The sequence below is a fragment of the Rhinatrema bivittatum genome, chromosome 11, assembly GCF_901001135.1.
Source record: "Rhinatrema bivittatum chromosome 11, aRhiBiv1.1, whole genome shotgun sequence".
NCBI lineage: Eukaryota > Metazoa > Chordata > Amphibia > Gymnophiona > Rhinatrematidae > Rhinatrema > Rhinatrema bivittatum.
The window spans coordinates 3374239-3399672 of record NC_042625.1 but is presented as its reverse complement, the minus strand read 5'-3'; the positions used below and the strand labels follow the sequence as shown (position 1 = coordinate 3399672).

At 46.7% G+C, this 25434-nt stretch overlaps 1 protein-coding gene across 2 annotated transcripts in view; it reads left to right on the top strand.

Moving 5' to 3' along the window:
- The first annotated feature begins 598 nt into the window (after positions 1–598).
- Positions 599–25434, top strand: part of MZT2B (mitotic spindle organizing protein 2B) — a 51469-nt gene continuing 26633 nt past the window's right edge. The window contains exons 1-3 of one of the 2 annotated variants that reach the window (XM_029571482.1): positions 599–830; positions 1067–1152; positions 8564–8712. In XM_029571482.1, coding sequence (XP_029427342.1) covers positions 780–830; positions 1067–1152; positions 8564–8712 — 286 coding nt within the window. In that variant the 5' untranslated portion in view covers positions 599–779. Of the gene's footprint in view, positions 831–1066; positions 1153–1228; positions 1668–8563; positions 8713–25434 lie in introns of those variants that run through there. The other variant, XM_029571481.1, reaches the window with a different exon arrangement.

The following is a 25434-nucleotide window of genomic DNA, read 5'->3' as shown; positions in this document are numbered from 1 at the left end:
CAAGTAGGAAATCCCATGCTAACTCATTGGTAAGGTCTGGTGGGGTTTTATCCACGTAGGCAGGTGACATCATGCGGAGGGGACACCCCCGAGGTTCCCGCCATGATGTGAACAAAGAGGGAGGTGCACGCATGCCCTAGGTCACTCCAGGAACAAGATGGCGACTAGCAACGCCCACGCCGTCCCGGGAACACTAGGGAGGTCGGTGTGTGGAGGCAGAAGCAGCCATTCTCGACAGAAGCGGGACTGAAGGCAGAAAAGAGGTGTGCAGCAAAGGTCAGAGCCGTCTGTGACCGGGCGCACACCGAGAAGGCAGTCCAAGGGTAGATGGGAATCAGGAACAAGGAGAACTGGAACAGGAGACAACAAGGAACAGGAACTAGGAATGTAGAGGAATCACCAGGAAGCAACGAGTACACGACCAGCGTGGAGACCTGTTGCAAAGGCAATTCTTAGGAGCAGAGCCCAGCCTTAAGTACCAAAACTCTGCTGATGCGATCGTCCGGGGCTGCGGCCAAGTTCCCACTATGGGCCCTTCATAAGGCTGGAGGATGCACCCTGCACGCCTAGGGAGGGGCACAGCGCTGGATGCTGGCGTCTCTCCATGGGCCATGCGGCGAGGCCTTATGCGGAGCACAGGGATCAGCAGCTGAGCCAGGGGCACCGGGGGTGGCCCGAGGATGGAGCCGGCGGCCCACTGCCGCCAGGGACGAGGAACCAAGCACTGGATTAGTCTGAGATAGGTGAGGGGGCCGAGCTGCAGGTCTGCTGTGGCCGGCATGCGTAACATTGATGGAGAGGATCAGTGGCAGAGGAAGTTCAGCCCCCAGGTATATATATTAATTTGAGTGCCCTGGGCGTTTATATCACCTTTAAAACAGGGTTGCACAATAAAACAGTAAACGTTATTTTTATTTTTCTGTTCAATTTTATTTCCGTGAAAAATAAGGAATAGACTCCGTATTAAATGCAAATGGATAAACAATATTTAAATTAAAGGTGGGCTTTACTTTTTCTTCCTCTCGCTTGCCTCCTTCTGTTTTACTTTCTTCGTCTGTCCTTGCAGCTCAACGGTGGACACAAGAGGCTACTATTTCTTCTTTGGAAAATCCCCCACGTCCGTACCATCCTATGCCCCCACGCCAGTTATCGGTAATTATATCCCGATCTTCAAGAGCACAACCTGCTGAACAGAGCGGAACGGAAGGCATTAGCAGCGGTTTCTAGACGGACCTGTTTCAGCGCAGTTCTATAAGATCTACCCTTCTGCTATAGAAAGACCCGCACAGCTTCCTGCTCTGGCGGGTTCTGTGCTGAATGGTAGTTGCTAGGAGACGGGGCAGCGGGCGGTAAAGGAGAGTCTGTTACCGGCAGGGAGCTGCCGCCACGGCCGACGGAGCGCATAGGCTGAAGGCGCTCTGACGAGTGCAGACCGAGGTTACAGTGATGGCGACCTTGCAACAGCAGGGGATGGGCTCTGGGCTTGCGGTTGCAGCGGGAGGAGGAGGAGGAGGCCCCGGGATGGAGCAGGTGGCCCTAGTAGCGGCGGTGAGCGGCTCGCTGCAGAAATACGCACTAAAGAAGAAGAAGATGCTGAATGCAGAGGAGGCCGAGCTGTATGAGCTTGCCCAGTCTGCCGGCATCACCATGGACCAGGAGGTGTTCAAGTGAGTGCTAGGAAAAGATGGAGATGGTGTCTGCAAGGCTGAAGGCTTCGCTCCTAGGCCCCGATATCGCATTTCAGGGCAGAGTTGAGGCGAGTACTTGTATCGTTAGCCAGCCCTTCCACAGTATATCAGCAGTATATCAGGGTTCTGAGGAGCACGTAGCAGCAGCCATGCTTTCTAAAGTAATCCTGATTGTGTCTCACTGCCCTCTGCCTTTCCTCAATAATCGTCTCCTCTCCTGACGTATATAACTGTAATATGATATATGCCCTTTCCTCTGCCTCCCCCCGATTTTTTTAAATTCATATTTTAAAATACTCAGTATATTTAGATTATAAACTTTTGAAACAGGAATAAAAAAAATAGTACTGCCTCACCTGTCTTTATGATCCCTGTAATAATCTATCCCTTACCTATTATGTATGTTATTTTGCTGTAGTGAGGAATATATAGCATTGCTATTTCTTATTCTGTATGGCAGGGAAGTCTGGGGACTATGCAGGACAGGATAAAATCCCAATATAAAACCTGCCCCTCAAGTTCTACAGTATGCTGTGTTCACAGAACTTCTCCCAACAAAGGGTGCAGAACTCAACAAGGATACTTCACCACAGAAAAATAATATTTTGCCATAGCCAGTTCTCTAGGTGGCGGAGCTCCAAAGAGCACATAGAGTTGAGCTCCTGTGCCTGCCTGTGCATATCACCAGGTGGCTCCCAGGCTGCCTCAGTCTTGTTCTTTCGCCCTGCAGGTAGCACTGGGAGCTCTGTATCTCTCAGTGCAACATTGGAACTTTCTGGATTAACTCTTTGTGGGATTCAAACAAGCAGTGAAGATGCTAAGACCTGCTGGTTTCAAAGCTTGCTGGTGTGGCAAGATCATGTCCTTGATGGATGGATATACCCTCTGCTATGTCTGGGGCCACACCATCACCAAGCCAACTGCAGGGACTGTGGCCACATGTCCCCAAGAGCACAAAGGCAAAGAGCAGCAAAGACCCAGAGGCTTAAGGAGGCAGCAGCGGCAGAACCTCAGACTGCCCGGTCTGCTCAAGGACCCACTTAGTCCTTTTCAGGGCCCAGCAAGGAACTCCTGAGAGGGAAGGAGAAGAGGGCCTGTTCAATCTGCCCCTCAGGCGATGAAAGGGCCCCACGGAAGCGCGCCCTAGCCACCTCAACGCAGGGAGTGTCTGAGGGAAAAGTGATGCCACAAGTCCAGGCAAGTTGTATAACACACCCAGCACATCGACTCGAAGCACCAAAGCATGGACGCGAAGCACCGATGCATTGACGCGAAGGGAAACGTCAGATTGATGCACGAGGGTCGAAGCATGCCCATCATGATGGAAAATCGAAGCACCGAAGAGAGTCTGTGGAGGAGCCGACCCACCGACGCACTAGCCCTCACCGGGGAGACCGTGCAAAATCTCCAACAAGGGAGGCCAGCAGATCACTGGGTCCCACATGTGGCGGAAATGGTTAGTCACCTACAGTCCAGCTGCCATCCGAACATGGCCCCCCCCCCCCCCCCCGTGTCACAGAATGGGAGGGGCTGTCTGATGTGGAGCTAGTGTCAACTCAGGACTCGTCAGGGCCCTTAGTCATTCAGGATCTTTTTAGATCTGTCAGGGGCATCGAGACAGAGATGGGAAGGATCACAGCTACAGGAACCTCTGGAGATGATTAAGAACATAAGAAATTGCTATGCTGGGTCAGACCAAGGGTCCATCAAGCCCAGCATCTTGTTTCCAACAGAGGCCAAACCAGGCCACAAGAACCTGGCAATTACCCAAACACTAAGAAGATCCCATGCTACTGATGTAATTAATAGCAGTGGCTATTCGCTAAATAAATTTGATTAATAGCTGTTAATTGGCTTCTCCAAGAACTTATCCAAACCTTTTTTGAACCCAGCTATACTAACAGCACTAACCACATCCTCTGGCAACAAATTCCAGAGCTTTATTGTGTGTTGAGTGAAAGAATTTTCTCTGATTAGTCTTAAATGTGCTACTTGCTAACTTCATGGAATGCCCCCTAGTCCATCTATTATTCGAAAGTGTAAATAACTGATTCACATCTACCCGTTCTAGACCTCTCATGATTTTAAACACCTCTATCATATCCCCCCTCAGCCGTCCCTTCTCCAAGCTGAACAGTTTTAACCTCTTCAGCCTTTCCTCATAGGGGACCTGTTCCATCCCCTCTATCATTTCAGTTGCCCTTTTCTGTACCTTCTCCATCGCAACTATATCTTTTTTTTTGAGATGTGGCGACCAGAATTGTACACAGTATTCCAGATGCAGTCTCACCATGGAGCGATATAGAGGCGTTATGACATTTTCTGTTTTATTAACCATTCCCTTCCTAATAATTCCTAACATTGTTTGCTTTTTTGACTGCTGCAGCACACTGAGCTGACGATTTTAAAGTATTATCCACTATGATGCCTAGATCTTTTTCCTGGGTGATAGCTCCTAATATGGAACCTAACATCGTGTAACTACAGCAAGGGTTATTTTTCCCTATATGCAACACCTTGCACTTGGTCCACATTAAATTTCATCTTCCATTTGGATGCCCAATCTTCCAGTCTCACAAGGTCCTCCTATAATGTATCACAATCTGCTTGTGATTTAACTACTCTGAATAATTTTGTTTTCCTGGCGTGTAGCCAGATGGACTCAGAACGAATGGGTATAGTATGCTCGTGCTAGCAGTTGGAGACGGATCTGACGTCAGCACGGGTATATATACCCCTACAGGAAGCGTAGCAACTCAGTAATTTCCGTCTCCAAAGCAGTTTGGAGAGCCTGCACGCTCGCTGAGCGTATTTCCAATCTACTTTCTATTTTCTACTTTCTGCTTACAGCAACATCGAGCCCCGCACTCCTGCGGTGATACCCTTGGGGTCCCTCCCCCAGTTGAGTTTCCCGGGGTGATTTCCGTGATCCCCCGGAGGTTTAAGACCTCGGTCCGGTGGCCGACTCGCGGCAGGGACGTAGCCCCCGGACGAGGCTCGGGCGTGGCGAGAGAGGCGCCTCGGTCCTGGCGTGGACGAGGCAGCGGGTGCATTTCCTCAAACGCGGCGGTGAAGGTACTTGCCCTCTCCCCCCGCAGCCGGAGACCGCCCGGGTTCCAGCCGGGAAGCGCCGAGGATCAGGTAAGGCGTACATCTCTTACTCTTTGGTCTCCGAGGAACGAGGATCGGCGGCGTGGCCTGAAGGCGGCACGCCGTGGAGGGCGCCATTTTGTTGGCCTTGTTGAGGTATTGAGCGCCCATGATAGGCGCCTGTCTATGACTAAGCGCATATTATATGTCATTGAGCGTATATTGCTAAACCGCATATTGCTGAGAGCATATTGGATATTATTGAGCGCATATTGCTAAACCGCATATTGCTGAGAGCATATTGGATATTATTGAGCGTATATTGCTAAACCGCATATTGCTGAGAGCATATTGGATATTATTGAGCGTATATTGCTAACCGCATATTGCTGAGAGCATATTGGGTATCAGTGAGCGTATATTGCTGCCGCATATTATTGAGCGCCTGTTGTATTAAGCGTACATTGCTGCCGCGTATTATTGAGCGCCTGTTGTATTAAACGTACATTGCTGCCGCGTATTATTGAGCGCCTGTTGTATTAAGCGCCCTTTTGCTGCCGCGTATTATTGAGCGCATATTGCTGCCGCATATTATTCAGCGCATATTGTATTGGGCGTATATTCCTCGATGGAACAGAACGCCTCAACGTCTTCAGCGGTGGCCCCTCCTGATTCCGGCATTAAAGCCCTCGGCCTCTGCTCCGCATGCCAGCTTAGAGCCACGCACAGTGAAGAGCCAGACTCCCTTTGTGCCCAATGTGAGGAGGTCGTGGGAGTCTCGGGCCAGGACCAGTCTCAGCCATGGTTTGCTGACAGTTCCCTAGGGGCTACCCCGGATTTAGCGTGCAGTCTCGACCAACCTGGGATCCCGGGGGACCTGGTACCCCGGCGATTAGAGACTGCTTCCATTTCCTGGGTGGATCTCTTTAAGGGAATTCATGCTTTTGTCCAGATGCAAACAGCTTCCCGTCCAGGCCCTGCTGTTCCTGCTGCTGCGGTGGCGGCTCCAGCGGATCCTGTCCCTGGACCTTCACGCCCTTATCGTGGGCAGGACCTCCCGCCTCCAGACAGTCCGGTTCAGACGGACCCTGATGTTTCACCGGACGAGTCCGAACTCCCGGACGAGGGGGAACTTCCCTCCGGGATTGAGCCATACAGAACCATGAGGCGGTTCTTCCCTAAAGAGGATCTCTCCGACCTGGTATCTCAGTGCCTGGCGGAGTTGGATATTACAGGTCCCAGTGCTACGGTACCCTCTGCGCAGAACCCCCTGCTGGAAGGTCTTCGTCCTACAGCCCGCCATTTTCCATTCTTGCAAGCAGCACAACAACTGATAGATTTGGAATGGGCTGCACCAGCGGCCTCATTCAAAGGGGGTCGGGCCCTGACAGGCATGTACCCCCTGGCACCGGCTATTCAGGAACTGCTGGCGTGCCCTCAGGTGGACGCCTTGATTAGCACTGTGGTCAAGCGCACTACCATTCCAGTTGAAGGGGGGGGCGACCCTCAAGGAGGCTCATGACCCTTCCCTTCTTCTTCCCTTCCCTTTCTTCTTTGAGAAACTTCATAGTGGAGCTCCCGTTTCATTGTTAGCTTTTCCAGTTTGTTTTTTTATGAAAGGAGGTGCAGCTAATCCAATCTCCCTGCGCCCTACTATATGAGGCTAGGGAAGATCCCTCTTAATCTGACATGTTAAGGATTGAGCCTTTACTGTTTTAGAATGATTGCCACATTTTCTTTGCCCATTTCTTAAATAGAGCAGGCCTGTAATTGGCACATGGCTGTGGCTTGCAAGTAAGGAATGAGCTCTGGTGCTGCAGGGCCTGCTGTCTAGCTAACCAATATTTACTTGCATTGGGCTGGGAGAAGATTAATCATTCTGCATTTACATTGACAGAGATCAGCAGATATTTCACCTAATTATTAACTGCTTGAAGACTATAATTCATATAGGGAAATAGATAAAAATTGAAAGTTAACACCAGGGACTATTGGACTAAACATCTATCCTGCATGTGGTCACTCTAGCTAAATGCTTGTTTCCTTGTTTATGATATTAGACAATCTTGATTTCTTTGTGATATCAAGAGCATTGAGACAGATGGCCCTTCATAAGCCATTTTCTCCTACGACATCCATGTGTGATGTCACACATGGATGACATCATCAGATGGAGCCCGGCATGGAAAACGTATGTCAGAATTTCTAGTAACTTTGGCACACTGAGCATGCCACTATCCACGCGTCCACATGGGATCTCTTTCAGTCTTTTCTTTTCCACAGAGCTGTCATTGTGGTTGTGGAGCTCGTGCTCTTTTCTTCAGAAAACGTTTTTTCCTGCGCTGGTTCCTTCTCGATCCTCCCGGTTTTAGTTAGTGGGCGGCGCTGTAAGTTTTTACTTTCTGTGTGGTTGAATCCTGGCAGAGATGTCCTCCGGTGTCTGCTGGTCATTGACTGCTCGCCGGCCTTCTTTTTGTCATGGCGTCGTCGGGTTTTCGCCAGTGCTCCCAGTGCCTTCGGACTATGTCCCTCATGGATCTGCAGGAGGTGTGTATCCTTCGCTTGGGGGCATTGCACGACATCCAGGGCTGTCATTTTTGCGACCAGATGACCCCCAAGGGCCGTTGTGCCCGCCTGAAAAAGATGGAGAAGTTGTTCGGGTCCAGAAAGTCTGAACCCTCAACACTGGCTTGGGAGCAATGATGACGAAAGGTCGAGGGGAGCTGATGGACACTGATCCCTCTGTGTTCACCCCTCCTCCAGGGCCTTTGGTGGAGAGGGGTGGCAGGGATCATCTTTCATCGGTCTCTTCTCACTCAAGGACTTATAGTTTCTAGTTTTATTAAGTTTTATATACCGTCGTATCGGGTGTTCCATCACAACGGTTTACAATATAAAAGGTTCTTATGGCCTGGATTGGCCACTGTTGGAAACAGGATGCTGGGCTTGATGGACCCTTGGTCTGACCCAGTATGGCATTTTCTTATGTTCTTATGTTCTTAATAAATCATCAATAAAACAAATTACTGACAGTTATGAAACTATAAAATTATAAATAATTAAGAACTAGTACAAAACTTAAACCATAAAATGGATACAGTGTAAAATTAAAAACAATAAGAAACAATAAGAAAAATAAAAGCAATAAAAGATATTAAAACTTCTAAAATAAAGGCAAGAGATAAAAGGTAATTTTTAGTTGGATTCTGCATATGCACAGCCGAATAGCCATGTTTTAAGTTCGGACTTGAATTTTTTAGTATCTGCTTGTAATCTCATCTCAGCTGGTAATGTCTCCTTCTTCCTCTGTGCCAGGGAAAGACAGAGCCGACCACCGAGGGAAGTCCCAGAAGCATCGCCACCAGACTCAATTCTCGCACGATGCCAGACTCGGGTTTTCACTGGCATCTGCAGATTACAAAAGCAATTTCTCATTACTACACTAAGCATACATGGCCTAATGGTTAGAGTAGAACTTAAAGCTAATAGTATTTTGTCTTATTTTCAAATCCAGTTTTAAAGTCACAATATCAACTTACTTGTGCTACTATTTGTATTTGGATGCCAGTTTTGACTGAGCTTACCCACCTTTGCTGTAAGATAGAACCCTGAAGTATGATTCACTATTAACTTTTGTACTTTGATATCCTTTTTTACATTACTGCAGGAGTAGTCCAGATGTATACCACTCATAGGTCTCATTTCTATAGCATGAATTTAGTATTCTTAACAGTTAGAAATTTAACCTCTTTCTGTGTGTGGTAATGTTTATTTGTCTTTAACAGAATCCTAGTGGATTTGCTGAAGATGAATGTAGCTCCTCTAGCAGTTTTCCAGATGCTCAAGTCTATGTGCGCTGGACACAAATTAGTGGACACCTCTTCTGCTGAAACCAATGCTGCTGCAGCACCTGCTACCCTTTTGGATGCAAGAGGTTAGGTTATTGGCTTTGCTTGCTTTCTTTATTATTTAAACAGACAATACAATTTAAATATTACAGCATTATGAAAAAATGTATTAAGACTTTGCAGAATTATTCTCTGGATTTTCTTTGACACTTTGGGGGGTCACTTAGTGGCACTGGGCATAAGTTAGCTGGCAAATACATGTCTAAAGTGCACCAATTTTCAGAATAGACCAGGGGCGGATTGTGGGAAAATAGTGGCCCAGGGGATTTTTCTCCATATTGGCTCATGGGTACCCAATTACATATATAATATAATTTACATATATATATGTACACACCCCTATATTTCGGTATGGTCCTCCCATATCAACACAGTACTATTTGCCAACACTCAAAGAATAACAACCCCACCTATGAAAAACAATACCACAGATATTACACCAGAATCTAAAATATCAATACACCTCCTATCAGGAAAACAGAACAGGCCAAGCTACTACAGATCCCTACAGAGAAACCACATGCTAAAAGAGTGCTTCATCTCAGTCTTTGCATGCAGAACACAAACTCTCACCAAATACAGAATACAAAATGAAGTAGCACAAATGACAAAAACTGAAATGGAAACACCAAGAAGCCAGACTCCATGTATTAACAATAGAAAAACAGAACCACCATTCCTCATAAAACAAATAAAATCAAGAAACATAAAGCATCAGTTATAATAGTAAAACCATAATAAAAGAATATTTTAAAACTACTGATAAATAGAATTTCTATTAATTAAAATCATACATTTTTTACAATGTCCCAAACACTAATAAAATATTTCAAAACAGCACATATATCAAAAAAATTCAATAATTAAAACTAATAAGGATTTTAAAAAGCCCCTGCTGTCCCCTTCTGTGGGAGCTCTTTATTTCCAGTCACCCTGATATTGTCGAGGATTAGGAGGTTATCCTCTCTCTCTCTCTCACAAATATTCACATGTCCATTCTCTCTCACACATACACTGTCACATACATACATATTCATGCTCTTATACCCACCATAACGTCTTGCTCTCACTGACACTGAGACACACTCAGGCTCTAAGACACTCCCCCTCCACACACCCCCCCCCCACAAACTCTTACTCCCTTGGATTTTCTCATACACATTCATGCTCTCACACTCACATACACTCACACACTGACCCCCAGGCAGGCTCCCATTCATTTTCACACCACTCCCTCCCCATCCCCCAGGCATGCACACATTCATTCTCACACACACAGACCCCCAGGCAGGCACCTATGCTTTCACACACATACACCCCCAGGCAGAGTCCCATTCATACACATGCACACACTAAAGGCAGACCCTCCCTGTCTTTCTTTTGCCAACAACCTCGGAACCTCTCTCATTCCTCTGCTGCCACTGTCACTGCTGCCGCATGGCTATTGGGGAGGTGCCGATTGCTGCTACTGACACTGAAGCCCATTCTGCTGCCTCCTCTGTGCAGGCCCCGTGGGCTTCCACTTTCTCCATGCTGATCTCGTACATCGTGAGATCCGCATAGAAAAAGTGCTATTCTTGCACATTCCCAAAGATTACATGTGCCAATCACTAAAAAGTAATTTATTTTGTTTTTTACCTTTGCTGTCTGATCTTCGTTTTCTAATCGGTTGGTCACAGGCTTTTTTTCCCACCTTCCCTTTCTTATTTTTTTCGCCAATTCCTTTTATATTGTCTTTTTTTCTATTTCTTTTCTCTCCATCTTCTTCCCTCAAACACCCAGGTTCTCATTCTCACATGCATTTCTCTCTCTCACACACACACAGGCTCTCACTGTCACATGCTCTCTCTCATACAATCATTCATACACTCAGTCTCTCACTCTCACATGCTGTCTCTCTCACACACACACAGGCTCTCATTCTCACATGCTTTCTCTCTCTCTCACACACATGCTGTGTCTCATACAATCATTCATACACACAGGCTCTCACTGGCACATGCTGTCTCTCATACAATCATTCATACACACAGGCTCTCACTGGCACATGCTGTCTCTCATATAATCATTCATACACACAGGCTCTCACTGGCACATGCTGTCTCTCATACAATCATTCATACACACAGGCTCTCACTGGCACATGCTCTCTCTCATACAATCATTCATACACACAGTCTCTCACTGGCACATGCTGTCTCACGCTCACACACACAGGCTCTCTTTCACTCCCACATGCTGTCTTGCTCAAGCACAGGCTCTCACTGTCACATGCTCTCTCTCATACAATCATTCATACACACAGGCTCTCACTCTCACATGCTGCCCCTCTCACACACTCAGAGGCTCTCACATGCTATCTCTGCAAACATTCAGGTCCTCACTCTCACACACAATCTCTCAACTCATCTCATACACGCACACACACACCCTACAGACCCTCAGCCTCTCTCTCACCTCTGTGCCGTCTCTTTGCGGGTCGCCGCAGGATGGGCTCTGCAGCGGCCCTGATCTTCTCTGGCCGCGGCAGCCCTGCTACCGGGCCTCTTCCTCTTCTCCGGCCGCTGCTCCTCTTCTGCACGCGCTGATGCTCCTCCTCCTTCCTGCCCACGTGGCTCCGGCAACGTTTACTTCCGGGGCCGCACAGGCAGGAAGGAGGAGGAGCATCGGCTCGTTTAAACGCAATCTTTTTCTTCAGGCTGTGGTGACGTGAGCCTCACCATGGCCCTGCCCATCTGTCTGTCACTGCTCAGCGGCCGCATGAGCCTCATTGCGCCCGGGCGCATTGGCTCCCCTCGGGATACCACTGCTCGCGGCACCCCCTAATACTTTGGTTGGAAACTTTTATTTTTTTTGCATTATAAAATCACGTGACAGGAGTGACCGGCCCACCAGGGGAAGCCCGATCCCCCGATAGGTCAATCCGCCCCTGGAATGGACTTACATGCATATGTCTGCTTTGAAAATTATCCCACCAAATCTACTTGCACACAATTAACATCTGCTAAAATGTGCACAGAAATGTTTCAGGAAAATTTACATGCATACTTTTTTAAAATCAAAAAGTATATGGATAAGTGCAAATCCATCCCCAGGAACACCTCAGCCTGGGTTGCATATTACATAATTATTTGTACATCAGACAGGCAATTTTTTTAACAGGCCATTTCTACTTGTAAAAACAAGTAGTGAACAATTGAATATGTAATTTTTTTTTTTTTTTCAAAATATGTTTAATGGGTGAACAACACACTTAACAAACAACTAAGTAATAATACAACACAACATAGTCACCCACAGAAGACTTTTTCAATTTGCTACCCTCACCCAGACCCTCACCACCACCCCCCTCCCCTCCCCACCCTCCTTCCCCAAGAGAATCTCCGGACCTTGTGAGAAACCAGAGTACTACCCATACATGCATAATCTAGCGTGTGCCCCTTTTAGGGCTATACAGCATAAGAAGTGGCAGGGATCTAGGAGCTCCCCAAGGGCGCCTGCTGCCGTACTTGAGGTGATAAAAATCTATTATAGGGACCCCAAATCTCCTCAAACACTCTTTTTTTTCCTTGGAGAGAACCGTTTGTACATCGAACCATATTCCAGCAGGTACATTTCTGTCATCAGAGATGACCACATCTCAAGGGTCGGCGAGACTGCATCCAGCCATTTTACCAATACACATTTCTTAGCCATAAGACAGGCCTTGGCCATCAAACCAACATTATCTATGTTAAGACTGTGTTCTCCCGCATCATTATTGAGAATACAAAACTAACATGACCACTGGATAGGGGTTGCAAACAGCTATGACAGATACTGGCGAATGGAAGTCCAAAATGTCTGGATACGAGGACAATCCCATAAGCAGTGAATGAGGGAAGCAACTGGGTGAGAGCATTTGAGGCACACTGCAGAGTCCACTATGCCCATACACGCTGCTCTAGCGGGAGAATACACAATCCTATGAAAAACTCTCTGCTGCATTTCACGAAGACCCACGTTATTAGTCAGCAGATTGATGGACATATAAGAGTTCTTGAGCATCTGCACCTCCAGCTCTTCTTGACAGTCCCGAGACCATTTGGGAAGCAATTTTTGGTACGTAGTATAGTCCTGTATCACATGGGAAAAGGAATAAAGGCACGAAAGAGATCCCTTGCGGGATTGAAAACATGTAATGAGAGCAGAATAATGGACATTGCTGATCTTCCCCGCCATCCCCCGCACTAGCTCGTTCACCAGTGCCCGTACAGACCCATACAATAAAAAGTGCTGGGGAGTAAAATCAAATAAATTTATGCATTTATCAAAAGTGTAACAAGCCCCCGTATTGGAGTCCAGCATTTCCCCTAGTAACCAATGAGAGCTCAATTTAAAAGAATGATTCATGGGGAGTAAGGACTTAGCTATCAATGAACCATCACGTATTGGGTATTGAGGGGATACATACGGAGACAGTCCCAGCATCTTACGAAGAATACCCCACACCTTCCTCACAGTTGTAATCAATATAAATCGCATTGGCAAGCGCAGAAAGGCCTCTGCAGAGAGGTGAAGCACCAGCCCTGGTTCTATTGGGTTACACATCATGCGTATCAGAACCGGGTCAGTATATTCTGCAGAATCAAACAACCAGTCTCCCAAAAAGCGCCAGTTGGCAGCTAAAGAATAAAAGTAAAAATTCGGGAGCCCATACCCACCATCAACTTGCGGCCCCATCAAGGTAGCCATGGAAAGGCGCGCCCTCTTGTCCTGCCATAAAAAACGACGGATCTCTCTATAGAGGCTACGCCGATCCTTCACGAGGAGCAGGAAAGGCAACATCAACAATTTATACAATAGTTGAGGTGCCAGCACCATTTTGATAACAGCAATACGACCTTGGAGCGATAAGGGCAGAGATTTCCAACTGCGCAATTTAGCGATCATTTTCTGAATCGTAGGGGGAACATTAAGCGCATACCACTGTGTGGGATCTGGATGAATGGTTATACCCAGGTATTTGATCGTGGAATCTGCCCACTTAACGGGAAACTGGTCCCAATCAGTTTTCAAGGAACCCGACAAATCTAACGCCTCCGTCTTGTCAAGGTTCAATTTGAAGCCCGATAGCCCTTGATACCTATGAAAGATAGCTAAAGCAGCAGGAAGGGCTGTTTTCGCTTTTGACAACAAAAGTAAAATATCATCAGCGAATAACAGGGTAAGGTAAGACTGGTGTCCCAAAGGGGGATGCCAGTAACCGCTGGAGTGGCCTTCAGTTTGCATATGAGGGGTTCAACCGTTAAAATGAAGAGAAGCGGGGATAGAGGACAGCCTTGCCGGGTACCTCTTTGCAGGCAGAATTCCCCTGAAAGGTCACCATTCACCAAGATCCTCGCAGTAGGTTTGGAGTATAAGAGATTGATATATTCAAATATCCATCCCACGATCCCCACTTTCGCCAAGACTTGGTGCAGAAAAGGCCACGCCACTCTATCAAACGCCTTTTCCGCGTCGCATGTAACCAGCAACGGGTCAACTATCAGGCCCTTAAAACTAAGCTCCAGAGCAGCCATCACTTTGTGTATATTCACCGTAGAACATCTCCCCATCACAAACCCCACCTGATCGGGAGAGATCAACGAGGGCATTAGGAGTTTCAATCTATTAGCCAATATCTTAGCGTAAATTTTGATATCCAGATTGAGTAACGAGATTGGCCGATATGATGATGGGAGTAAGGGATCCCGACCCGCCTTGGGGGAGGATGACCGACCCGCCTTGGGGAGGACGACAATAGTAGCTGCTCTCATAGTAGGGGGCATTTCCTGCATATCAGCTATTTTTTCATATACGAGTTGCAACACAGGGGCTACTTCCTCCTTCAGACCCTTGTAAAACGTGGAGTTCATGCCATCGGGGCCAGGTGCTTTTTGATTAGGGAGCGAATGTATCGCCTCAAGGACCTCATCTAACTCAATCGCACGCTGTAAATGTTTAGTTTGAGTCTCAGTGAGACAGGGCATATTAACTCAAAAACTCTATCTCTCCTTCATGGACCTGGTCCGCCGAGTATAGATGCTGATAGTATGCAGAAAATACTTCCGCTATGTCCTTGGATTTGGTTTGGGTCACCCCCTGTGGATTACGGATATTTGCAATATGCTTGGAAGTGTCCTGCGCTTTCAGCAGCCGCGCCAGCAGTTTGCCCGCTTTATTACCATATCGGTAAAAGTTAAATTGCCTGTACCGAAGCGCGTGCGCTGCTCTAGTATGCAACAAGTCGTTGAGTGCAACCTGGGTCTCCCGAAACTGGGAAGCCAGCTGAGAATCAGACGTGGAATGGAGCCTACGTTTAAGGCCTCGTAAGCGTTTTTCCAGGGATATGATCTCTCTGTCCCGTTGCTTTTTTTGATAACTGACATAGCTAATGATATCCCCCCTTAAAACAGATTTTGCTGTTTCCCATAAAAGTATCGGGTTTTCCATGTGCTGTTTATTGAAAGATATGAAATCGCTCCATTTACCTTTTAAAAAGGCTTGAAACCCAGGATCAGTGGCAAGCGACGCAGGTAGCCGCCACTGGGAGCTAGCAGTGCCATTACCCATAGAAAAAGCCCCGGACACAGGACAGTGATCCGAAATGACCAAGGCTTCTATAGTAGATTTTGTGAATTTGGAGAAAAGGGATTCGGAGACAAGCAGATAGTCAATCTGAGACTTAGTAGGGTGGGCTTTAGCAATGTGAGTAAAGTCATGCTCCCCGGGATTGAGCACCCGCCAGAGATCCACCAGAGATAAATGGCGGCAGAGAAATCTAGGTCCTCTCCGCTCACTTGCTCCCTGCCCCCCCCTCATAGGCATTCTGTCCAGTTCAGGATCCATCACAAAGTTGAAATCCCCTCCCAGCACCATTGGGCAATCCCCCATCTTGCTGAGGAGAGAAAGGAGATTGGTGTAAAAGGAGTGATCATAAGCATTAGGGGCGTAAATGGAAGCCAATAATACCTTAGTGCCCATGAGAAACCCCTTCACCAGCACGTAGCGCCCCTGAGGATCCACCACTGACTCCAACAATTTGAAAGAAATAGACTGATGGATCAGTATGGCTACACCCCTACTCTTAGATGAGCCAGAGGCATAGTAGAGCTGGGAAACCCATTTTTTCTTTAGTTTCAGAATCTCAGTGGGAAGCATGTGCGTCTCCTGCAAAAATACAATCTTAGCCTGCAATTTGGTTAACCGAGCAAAGACCTTTTCCCTTTTAACAGGCGTTCCCAGGCCAGCCACATTCCAAGTTATCATATTTAACGCCATTTAGACACTAGGATGAGATGAACTTGCACGGCTGCTGTCAGGTCTCTTCGCAGTGTGCACCCAGAGCCTCTGTCCCAGGAGGCAAACGCAAGAGGCACTTGGAGCAAGTATGTATGGTGTACTAGTTGGCCGACCCTGCGCCTCACAAAGAACATTACTGAAAAAGGTCCTAAACCCCAGAGATTCTCTACAATCACAAACCCTCCCCCCCACCCCCCCCAAGAACCCCGCTGAAAACGAGACACAACACCCACCATAGGTCCCAAGTCGACCCACAGATCACCCCACACCCCATCACAAATGCTATCACCCCAAAGGGGTTGGAGAACACGAGGATGGAATAAATGTGTTCGGCTACCCCCCCTCCTCCCAGGGAAAAAAAAACACATCAGTTATATTGCGCCAGTTTCCCATAACCACATTAGCATGGCAATATTTCAACAAACACGCTCAAAAGGCAATAACGTATAACAAGGTAGAGCAAAAAATTCAGATAAAAGAAAAAGAATTGTGAAAGAAAAACAAAACAAAAACTGTGCATCACCGCCGACTAAAGCCCAACTTGAGCCCTAATAACCGAAGAATGAGTGGATCCATCTCACTCCTTCAGAAACAGTAAATGAAGGCCGTTCACAGGAACTGCAGAAGCGTTCACGTTGGCGGGCCAGCTTCGGTATTGGGGAGGTCCCGCACAAAAGCTCGAGCCTCCACCGCCGAGTCAAAAATTTTCAGTTGGCCTTGATGATTAATCCGGAGTCGAGCAGGAAACATGAGGGCAAAACGCACGCCTTTGTTGACCAGCTCTGAGCACACTTCATGAAAAGCTTTCCGTTGCAGAGATACACGAGGCGAAAAGTCCTGAAACACGAGAATTCTAGTAGATTCGTAAAAAAATTCACGAGCTTTCCGGTAGTGCTGTAAAACCAACGAGCGATGCGCAAAATGCAGGAATCGGGCTATAATTACCCGCGGTCTCCTCGCCATGTCCCCCTCGGCTCTCCGACCCAACCGATGTGCGCGCTCAAACAGACCCCCCGATGAAGATGCGAGGGAGGGCACCATTCCGAGCAACCACGCTTCCAAAACTCGAGGAAGTTCGGCATCTGGTAAGGACTCAGGGAACCCCACAAAGCGGATGTTGTTCCGCCGCGATCTATTCTCTAGCTCGTCGATTTTTTCTTCGTGGGCTCGGGCCTGCTTAGAGAGCTCGTCAACACGTTTCTCCAGAGCGCCCACGTCGTCTTCCACGAGACTCACGCGGCCTTCTATACGCTCCGTGCGGGCATCAAACTCGGTCAAAGAGGCACGAACATCAGCTATTTGCTCAGATAGCTGGTGAAGTCTGACATCCAGCGCTTGTACAACCGCTTGTGAGATCTTGTCCTCCAGCGATTCGCCAGTAGTTTGAAAGTCCGATTCAGGAGCGGCGGCCATTTTTGCATCGGGGGCCTTCAGCTTCTCCTTCTCTTTTCGGATGGATCGGGTCGCCATGCGTTGCCCCAGGCAAAATAATTAGAAATCTGAGCTCCTGGAGATGACCTACTGTTATAGGAGGTACCAAAAAGTCAGAACACACACTTGATGGTGCAGGATGAGGCAGGGGGGTAGCCGGAGCTCGGAGGATAGCGTCCTACCAAGCCCACCACATCACGTGATCGAATATGTAATTTTTATATTGTAGAAGTGACTAATTAAGAGATTTGCTTTCAAATCCTACAGAGATAAAGCCAAGAGGCTAAACATAAAAATGACTTAACACCTTTCCAGGTCTTCCTGTAATAGTGCTATGAAATCTGGCATATGTCACTTTGTGGCATTTTGTGAAACTCGCTCTGTTACTTCCCCACATTTACCTCATATTTTTCTCCACTGCTAATACTGTGCTGTCTTTACCCTTGGGATTTTTTGCTCACCCTTCCTAATGGATGGAATGGAAGTTGCCCTAGAGGCAGAAACTCACTTTAGCTCTATAGGTCCAGCTGTAGTTGCCCTTGATGTATACAGCTATTATTGTCTTCCCCTAAAGACTGAGGGCATCACTTCCTGTAACATGCTATTCATTAGGAGAATGAATGAAAATAGGATTGCAATTTAAAACTGATTTTTAGTTTTAGCTCCAGCACTGACTCCTTGGTCAAGTAGTTCCACAATTTATCCAAACAACCAGGCTGATGCAGAAATCTGGGCGTTAAAACACAGTGTGCTGGATTTCAATGCACAGTTTCAACGCTCAAATGAAAATTTTTTTTAAACTCCTGGTGCAGCAAGCTTATGATATGCTAATGCATCGGGAGTTAAGGAAAGCACATTAACCTTAGGTATTGTTGCTCAGTGAGGTTCATGAATGGGATACAGCCAACTTGGGCTACAAGCTGTTCAGAAAGGATAGAGAAAGCAAACAGGGGAGGAATAGCTCTTTAAGTCAAAACAATATCTGATCATCTGAAATAAAGGGAACATGGGGAAAGGAAGAAGTGCTGTAGGCTTTCTTAAAAAAAAAATAAAAAATGATGGTGCTTCCATTTACATTGATGTGGTCTATAGACCTCCAAATCAGACCGAAGAATTGGACAGAGATCTGGCAAAAGAAATCAAAAAGGTGGGAAACATAAGAACATGCCATACTGGGTCAGACCAAGGGTCCATCAAGCCCAGCATCCCCTTTCCAAAAGTGGCCAATCCAGGCCATAAGAACCTGGCAAGTACCCAAAAACTAAGTCTATTCCATGTTACCATTGCTAATGGCAGTGGCTATTCTCTAAGTGAACTTAATAGCAGGTAATGGACTTCTCCTCCAAGAACTTATCCAATCCTTTTTTAAATACAGCTACACTAACTGCACTAACCACATCCTCTGGCAACAAATTCCAGAGTTTAATTGTGCATTGAGTGAAAAAACTTTCTCCGATTAGTTTTAAATGTGCCACATGCTAACTTCAAGGAGTGCCCCCTAGTCTTTCTATTATCCGAAAGAGTAAAAAACCGATTCACATCTACCCGTTCTAGACCTTTCATGATTTTAAACACCTCAGCCATCTTTCTCCAAGCTGAAAAGTCCTAACCTCTTTAGTCTTTCCTCATATGGGAGCGGTCTATTCCCTTTATCATTTTGGTCACCCTTTTCCATCGTACCTTCTCCATCGCAACTATATATATTTTGAGATGCGGCGACCAGAATTGTACACAATATTCAAGGTGCGGTCTCACCATGGAGCAATACAGAGGCATTATCCCAGGACAAGTAGGATGCTAGTCCTCACATATGGGTGACGTCAGTGACAGAGCCGTAACGCGGGAAAACTTCTGTCAAAGTTTCTAGAAAGCTTTGACTGGCAGCCTGAGGCTACTGATATTCTCTGCCACAGGGGTCTCACTCCAGTCTTCATTTTTCCGCGCTGCCATAAGCAGCACGGTTACTGGAGCCCTGTGAGATTCTCTCACATTTTTTGACTCAAAAATTTCAATTTTCTCCCACATCGGGTCTCACTTTTCATTTCTCACCGGACGGTGACAGAAATAACATTCCAATTTTTCAAATTGGAAACTTTTATTCGAATACTTCATCGACGGCCGTCAATTCCAACATATGGCCTCCGGGTTCAAGAAATGCCCTTCTTGTAAACGGACCATGTCAGTTACAGATCCGCATCTAGATTGCGTGATTTGTTTGGGGGAGAAGCATGACATCGCTTCATGCCCTCAATGCCAAGAAATGACCCCAAAGGGTCGAAAGCTTAGACGTGAAAAAATGGCTAGTATTTTTCAGCTAGTCCTCTCACCGTTGACATCAATGAAATCCACCCCGGTGGGTGGAACTAAAAAGCTTCTCCTAAAGAAGAAGCATATTGAATGTTCCGGGGATGCCACTTCACCGACCCCTATCTATGTCATCGACAGGGTCAGTGATTGAACCCAAAATAAAACACAAACATCGACATCATCGACCTTCGGAATCTTCATTGGTTCCGTCATCGACAGAACCGACGGCAAAGCATAAGAAAATCGCTGATACGGTACCAACCTCGATTGCTGCACCGTCATCGATATCGGCATCGGTACCTGTCTCCGCCGCGCCGGACTTAACCGATCTAATCCAAAAGCTAGTTATGGATGCCATCCAAAAACAACTACCGGCACCAGTGCCGATGCCGGCGTCATCGCCGATGCCGACTGTAATGTCGATGCCGGCGTCATCGCCGATGCCGACTGTAATGTCGATGCCGGCGGCTGTGCTGAGGCCGCTACTGTCGATATCTCCGGTTACTTCAACGGAGATTTTCGAGCATGTGTCATCGACGGCATTGAAGGATACATAGATACCGATGCCACTGCAGCCCTCGATGACTTCAGCGTTGCTGCATCCATCGTTCTCGATGACTGCCGTCCTACCATCGATGCCAACTTTTTCTTTGTCATCGAGGCTGATTTTCTCAATTCCCATTTTTCATCAGGAATCGACCGTTCCATCGACGTCACAGTCGATGTCACTCTATACAACGACACCTTCTATATCACTGCATAAGAAATCGAGGTTTAAGTCATCGATTAAACAAAAATTGTCGATGCCTCAACAACCTAAACTTCCATCTTCACAAGAGAAGCAATTACATGACATCTTGACTAAGAGGTACCAGGATTTGATATCCTCCTTACCATGTGGTCCAGAAGAACAACAAGTGGAGGATTCTTCACAAGACGAACCCATTCCAGGACCCTCAGGGGTAGTTCCTCCTCCCAAGGTCGTACCTCCACAGCAGACACCTCAATATGACACCTGGTCTGACACAGATTCAGATCCCTCCTCAGAGGACTTCATGTCAGACCCATCTCCACCTCCTGCTGCAAAACAATCACCACCAGAGGATCTGTCTTTTCCACTTTTTGTCCAAGAAATGGCGAATTCTATCCCTTTTCAATTACAGACTGAACAGTATGTACGGCAGCAGACCTTAGAGGTCCTTCAATTCATGGACCCGCCGAAACACACTATGGCCATTCCAGTTCATGACATTCTCCTCCAACTGCAACAAAGGCTCTGGGAACACCCATGTACCATTCCTGCAGTTAATAAAAGGATAGCATCAACATATCTCGTACAGCCGACTGCTGGTTATCAGAAAACTCAACTACCCCACCACTCTGTAGTGGTAGAGTCGGCACAAAAAAGATCCAGAAAGACAAGAATTCATTCTTCGGCCCCTCCTGGAAAAGACAACAGATTTCTGGATCAGCTAGGCCGCAAAATCTTCCAGGGAGCAATGCTGAACTCAAAGATCTCAGCGTACCATTTGTACAAGACACAATACCAGAGGAACCTCTGGAAACAGATGGAAGACTTTCTTCCTTCACTGCCCACTCAGTATCAGGAAGCTGCATCTGCTATAATTGGCAAGGGATTAGATGCAGGTAAGCACGAAGTGAGAGCGGCCTATGACAGTTATGACACAGCTTCCCGAGTAGCTGCATCTGGCATAGCTGCAAGACGATGGGCCTGGCTTAAGGCGTCCGATTTACGCCCAGAAGTCCAAGACAAACTAGTAGATTTACCCTGCCTTGGTGACAATCTATTTGGGTCCAAGGTGCAGGACGCAGTTTCTCAGCTCCGTGATCATACGGAAACGTTACGTCAACTCTCCGCATTGCCCCATGAATCTGCTATGCATACCATGAGAAGACCTCCACGCAGAGAGTCCAGACGTCCTTTCTATAGGCAGCGAAAATACTATCCCCTTGCCTCTAGACCACGACAGCCTAGGTCTCAGCAGAGACCTCAACAAAGGCAGCAAAGAGCGGCAAGAGCACCACCATCTTCACAAACTGGCCCTACTACCGGTTTTTGGAAGTGTACCCAGAGAACAAGGCCTTCATATCAATCCTCACTCAAACATTCCGGTAGGAGGCAGATTGTCCAAATTCTACATCAATTGGACAACAATCACATCGTACCAGTGGGTCCTCTCCATTATACGTCGAGGATACCAACTCAACTTCGTTTCAACCCCTACAGAATTTCCACCAAGCAATTCTCACCTCGACAAAAATCACATTCATCAACTTCAAATAGAATTATCCACCCTTCTGACATCCAGAGCCATCGAGCAGGTCCCCTGGACTCAGCAGGGCAGAGGTTTCTATTTCCGGTATTTCCTCATTCCAAAGAAAACAGGAGGTCTTCGACCCATCCTAGACCTCAGAAATCTCAACAAATTTCTAAAGAAGGAAAAGTTCAGAATGGTTTCATTAGGAACCATGCTTCTACTTCTTCAAAAAGGGGATTGGCTTTGTTCTCTGGATCTCCAAGATGCTTACGCTCACATTCCAATTTTTCCTCCTCATCGCAAGTACCTACGCTTCATAGTAGGCCATCAGCATTTCCAGTACAGAGTTCTGCCATTCGGCCTCGCCTCTGCCCCCAGAGTGTTCACGAAATACATGGCAGTAATATCAGCACACTTGCACAAACAAGGTGTCCGCGTTTTTCCGTATCTCGACGACTGGCTCATCAGAAGTCAGTCTCAAGAAGGGACTCTAACTTCTTTGAAGTACACAATTACTCTCCTTCACAACATGGGATTTCTCATCAATTATCAAAAATCCCATCTGACGCCATCTCAGCTCCTTCAATTCATAGGAGCAGACTTAAATACCGTCCTCACAACAGCATTTCTTCCTGAGGGTCGCGCAGAAACACTTTCTTGCCTGGCGAACTTGATTTCTTCAAGAACCACGACTACAGCTCGTCAGCTTCTAACCTTATTAGGCCACATGGCCTCCACAGTTCATGTTACTCCTCTAGCAAGACTAGCCATGCGAATCACTCAATGGACTTTAAAATCTCAATGGATCCAAGCCATTCAACCGCTTCATGCTCTCATTCAGATCACACCCAAGCTACGCTCATCTCTGCTGTGGTGGATAATTTGCACAAGGGCCAAACCTTCCAGCAAACAGTTCCACAAATAACTTTAACTACAGATGCATCCACCTTGGGTTGGGGAGCTCACATAGACAATCTCCGCACCCAGGGTACTTGGACGAAACTCAAAGCAACCTTTCAAATCAATTTCCTCGAACTTCGAGCTATGCGCTACATGCCTTCAAAGACTGCCTTTCCAACAAGACTGTTTTGATCCAAACGGACAACACAGTAGCCATGTGGTACATCAACAAGCAGGGAGGTACGGGCTCGTATCTCCTTTGTCAAGAAGCTGCACAGATTTGGGGCTGGGCCCTGAACCACTCAATGTTCCTCAGGGTCACTTATCTAGCAGGAATTCACAACGTAGTAGCGGATCGACTCAGTCGTCAATTCCAACCACACGAATGGTCCCTGGATCCTGCAGTAGCGACCAGGATATTTCAACGTTGGGGTCAACCAACAATAGACCTCTTTGCATCACATCTGAATCACAAAGTGGACATTTTCTGTTCACTACACAAACAGAAAAACCAGCCAGCCAAGGACACCTTTGCTCGCCCTTGGAACTCAGGCCTACTATACGCGTATCCTCCGATACCACTCTTAACCAAAACTCTAGTGAAGCTACAACAGGACAAGGGGTCCATGATACTCATAGCCCCGTATTGGCCTCGACAAGTATGGTTTCCCACACTTCTAGACCTCTCAGTCAGGGATCCAATTCACCTGGGAGTAGCTCCCACTCTAATAACTCAGGATCAAGGTCGGTTGCGCCATCCCAACCTTCAATCCCTCTCCCTGACAGCATGGATGTTGAAAGCTTAATTTTAAAACCACTAAACCTTTCAACAAGAGTATCTCAAGTGCTTATAGCTTCATGTAAACCTTCAACTCGGAAAAATTATTCGTCAAAATGGAGAAGGTTTACTTTGTGGTGCAGGCAGAGCAGTATTGACCCCTTTTCCTGCTCCACTTCTTCTCTACTAGACTATTTATGTCACCTGTCAGACTCTGGTCTGCAGACTTCATTTGTAAGAGTGCATTTAAGTGCCATCTCGGCTTACCATAACAAGATGGGAGATGCACCCATATCCACACAACCTCTCATCAGTAGATTTATGAGAGGTTTGACTCAACTTAAGCCACCAATTCGGCCACCAGTCACACAATGGGATCTGAATCTGGTCTTAACACGACTTATTTATTTATTTATTAAAGGCTTTTATATACCGACTTTCTTGATACAAATCAAATCATCTCAGTTTACAATGAACTAAGCAGAAAATATAATTAACCAATCAACAAGAGATAAGGAGCATACAGTTACATTATAACAAGGATGCCTTAACTTGGAGTAAGAAATAAAGAAGGGGTGAACGAAAAAGTAAATAAATACTATATACAAAAGAGAACGACTCATGCGTTCTCCTTTCGAACCCATAGATTCCTGTGATCTTAAATTTCTCACATGGAAAACTAACTATCTCATAGCCATTACATCAGCTAGGAGGGTTAGTGAGCTACAAGCACTTGTCATATATGAACCTTATACAAAGTTCCTACATGACAAAGTGGTTCTCCGTACACATCCAAAATTCCTTCCCAAGGTAGTTACGGAATTCCACTTAAACCAATCCATAGTTTTACCCACATTCTTCCCAAGGCCTCATGCTCACCAAGGAGAACGAGCCTTACATACCCTGGACTGTAACCGCACTTAAACCGCACTGCAGTCCACAGGAAATCCAATCAACAGTTTGTCTCTTATGACCCAAACAAACCGGGTAAAGCAGTGGGTAAACATACTCTATCCAACTGGTTGGCAGATTGCATACAGTTTTGCTATGGAAAAACAGGCCTTCCTCTACAAGGACGAGTAAAGGCACATTCAGTAAGAGCAATGTCAACCTCAGTAGCACACTATTGTTCAGTGCCAATCATAGACATATGTAAAGCAGCAACATGGAGTTCTCTTCACACCTTTGCAGCTCATTACTGTTTGGACAAAGAAGGATGACAAGATTCTGCCTATGGACAATCTGTCTTAAAGAACTTGTTTCCAGTTTAAGCCCAACTCCTTCTACATCCAACCTGCTGTAATCTTCGTCTGACTCATTTCCAACAACAATGCTTCCCTGTTGCTTCACTACAGAATGACTCAGCCTCTAGCTTGCTAATCACCCATATGTGAGGACTAGCATCCCTGCTTGTCCTGGGATAAAGCAAAATTGCTTACCTTGTAATAGGTGTTATCCCAGGACAGCAGGATGTAGTCCTCACGAAACCCACCTGCCACCCGCGGAGTTGGGTCTTATGCCTTTTATTATTAATTTTAATTTTTGCTAAAAGCTTATTGCTACATACGAGACTGGAGTGAGACCCCTGTGGCAGAGAATATCATGGCATGCCGGGCATGCTCAGTAGCCTCAGGCTGCCAGTCAAAGCTTTCTAGAAACTTTGACAGAAGTTTTCCCGCATTAGGGCTCCGTCACTGACGTCACCCATATGTGAGGACTACATCCTGCTG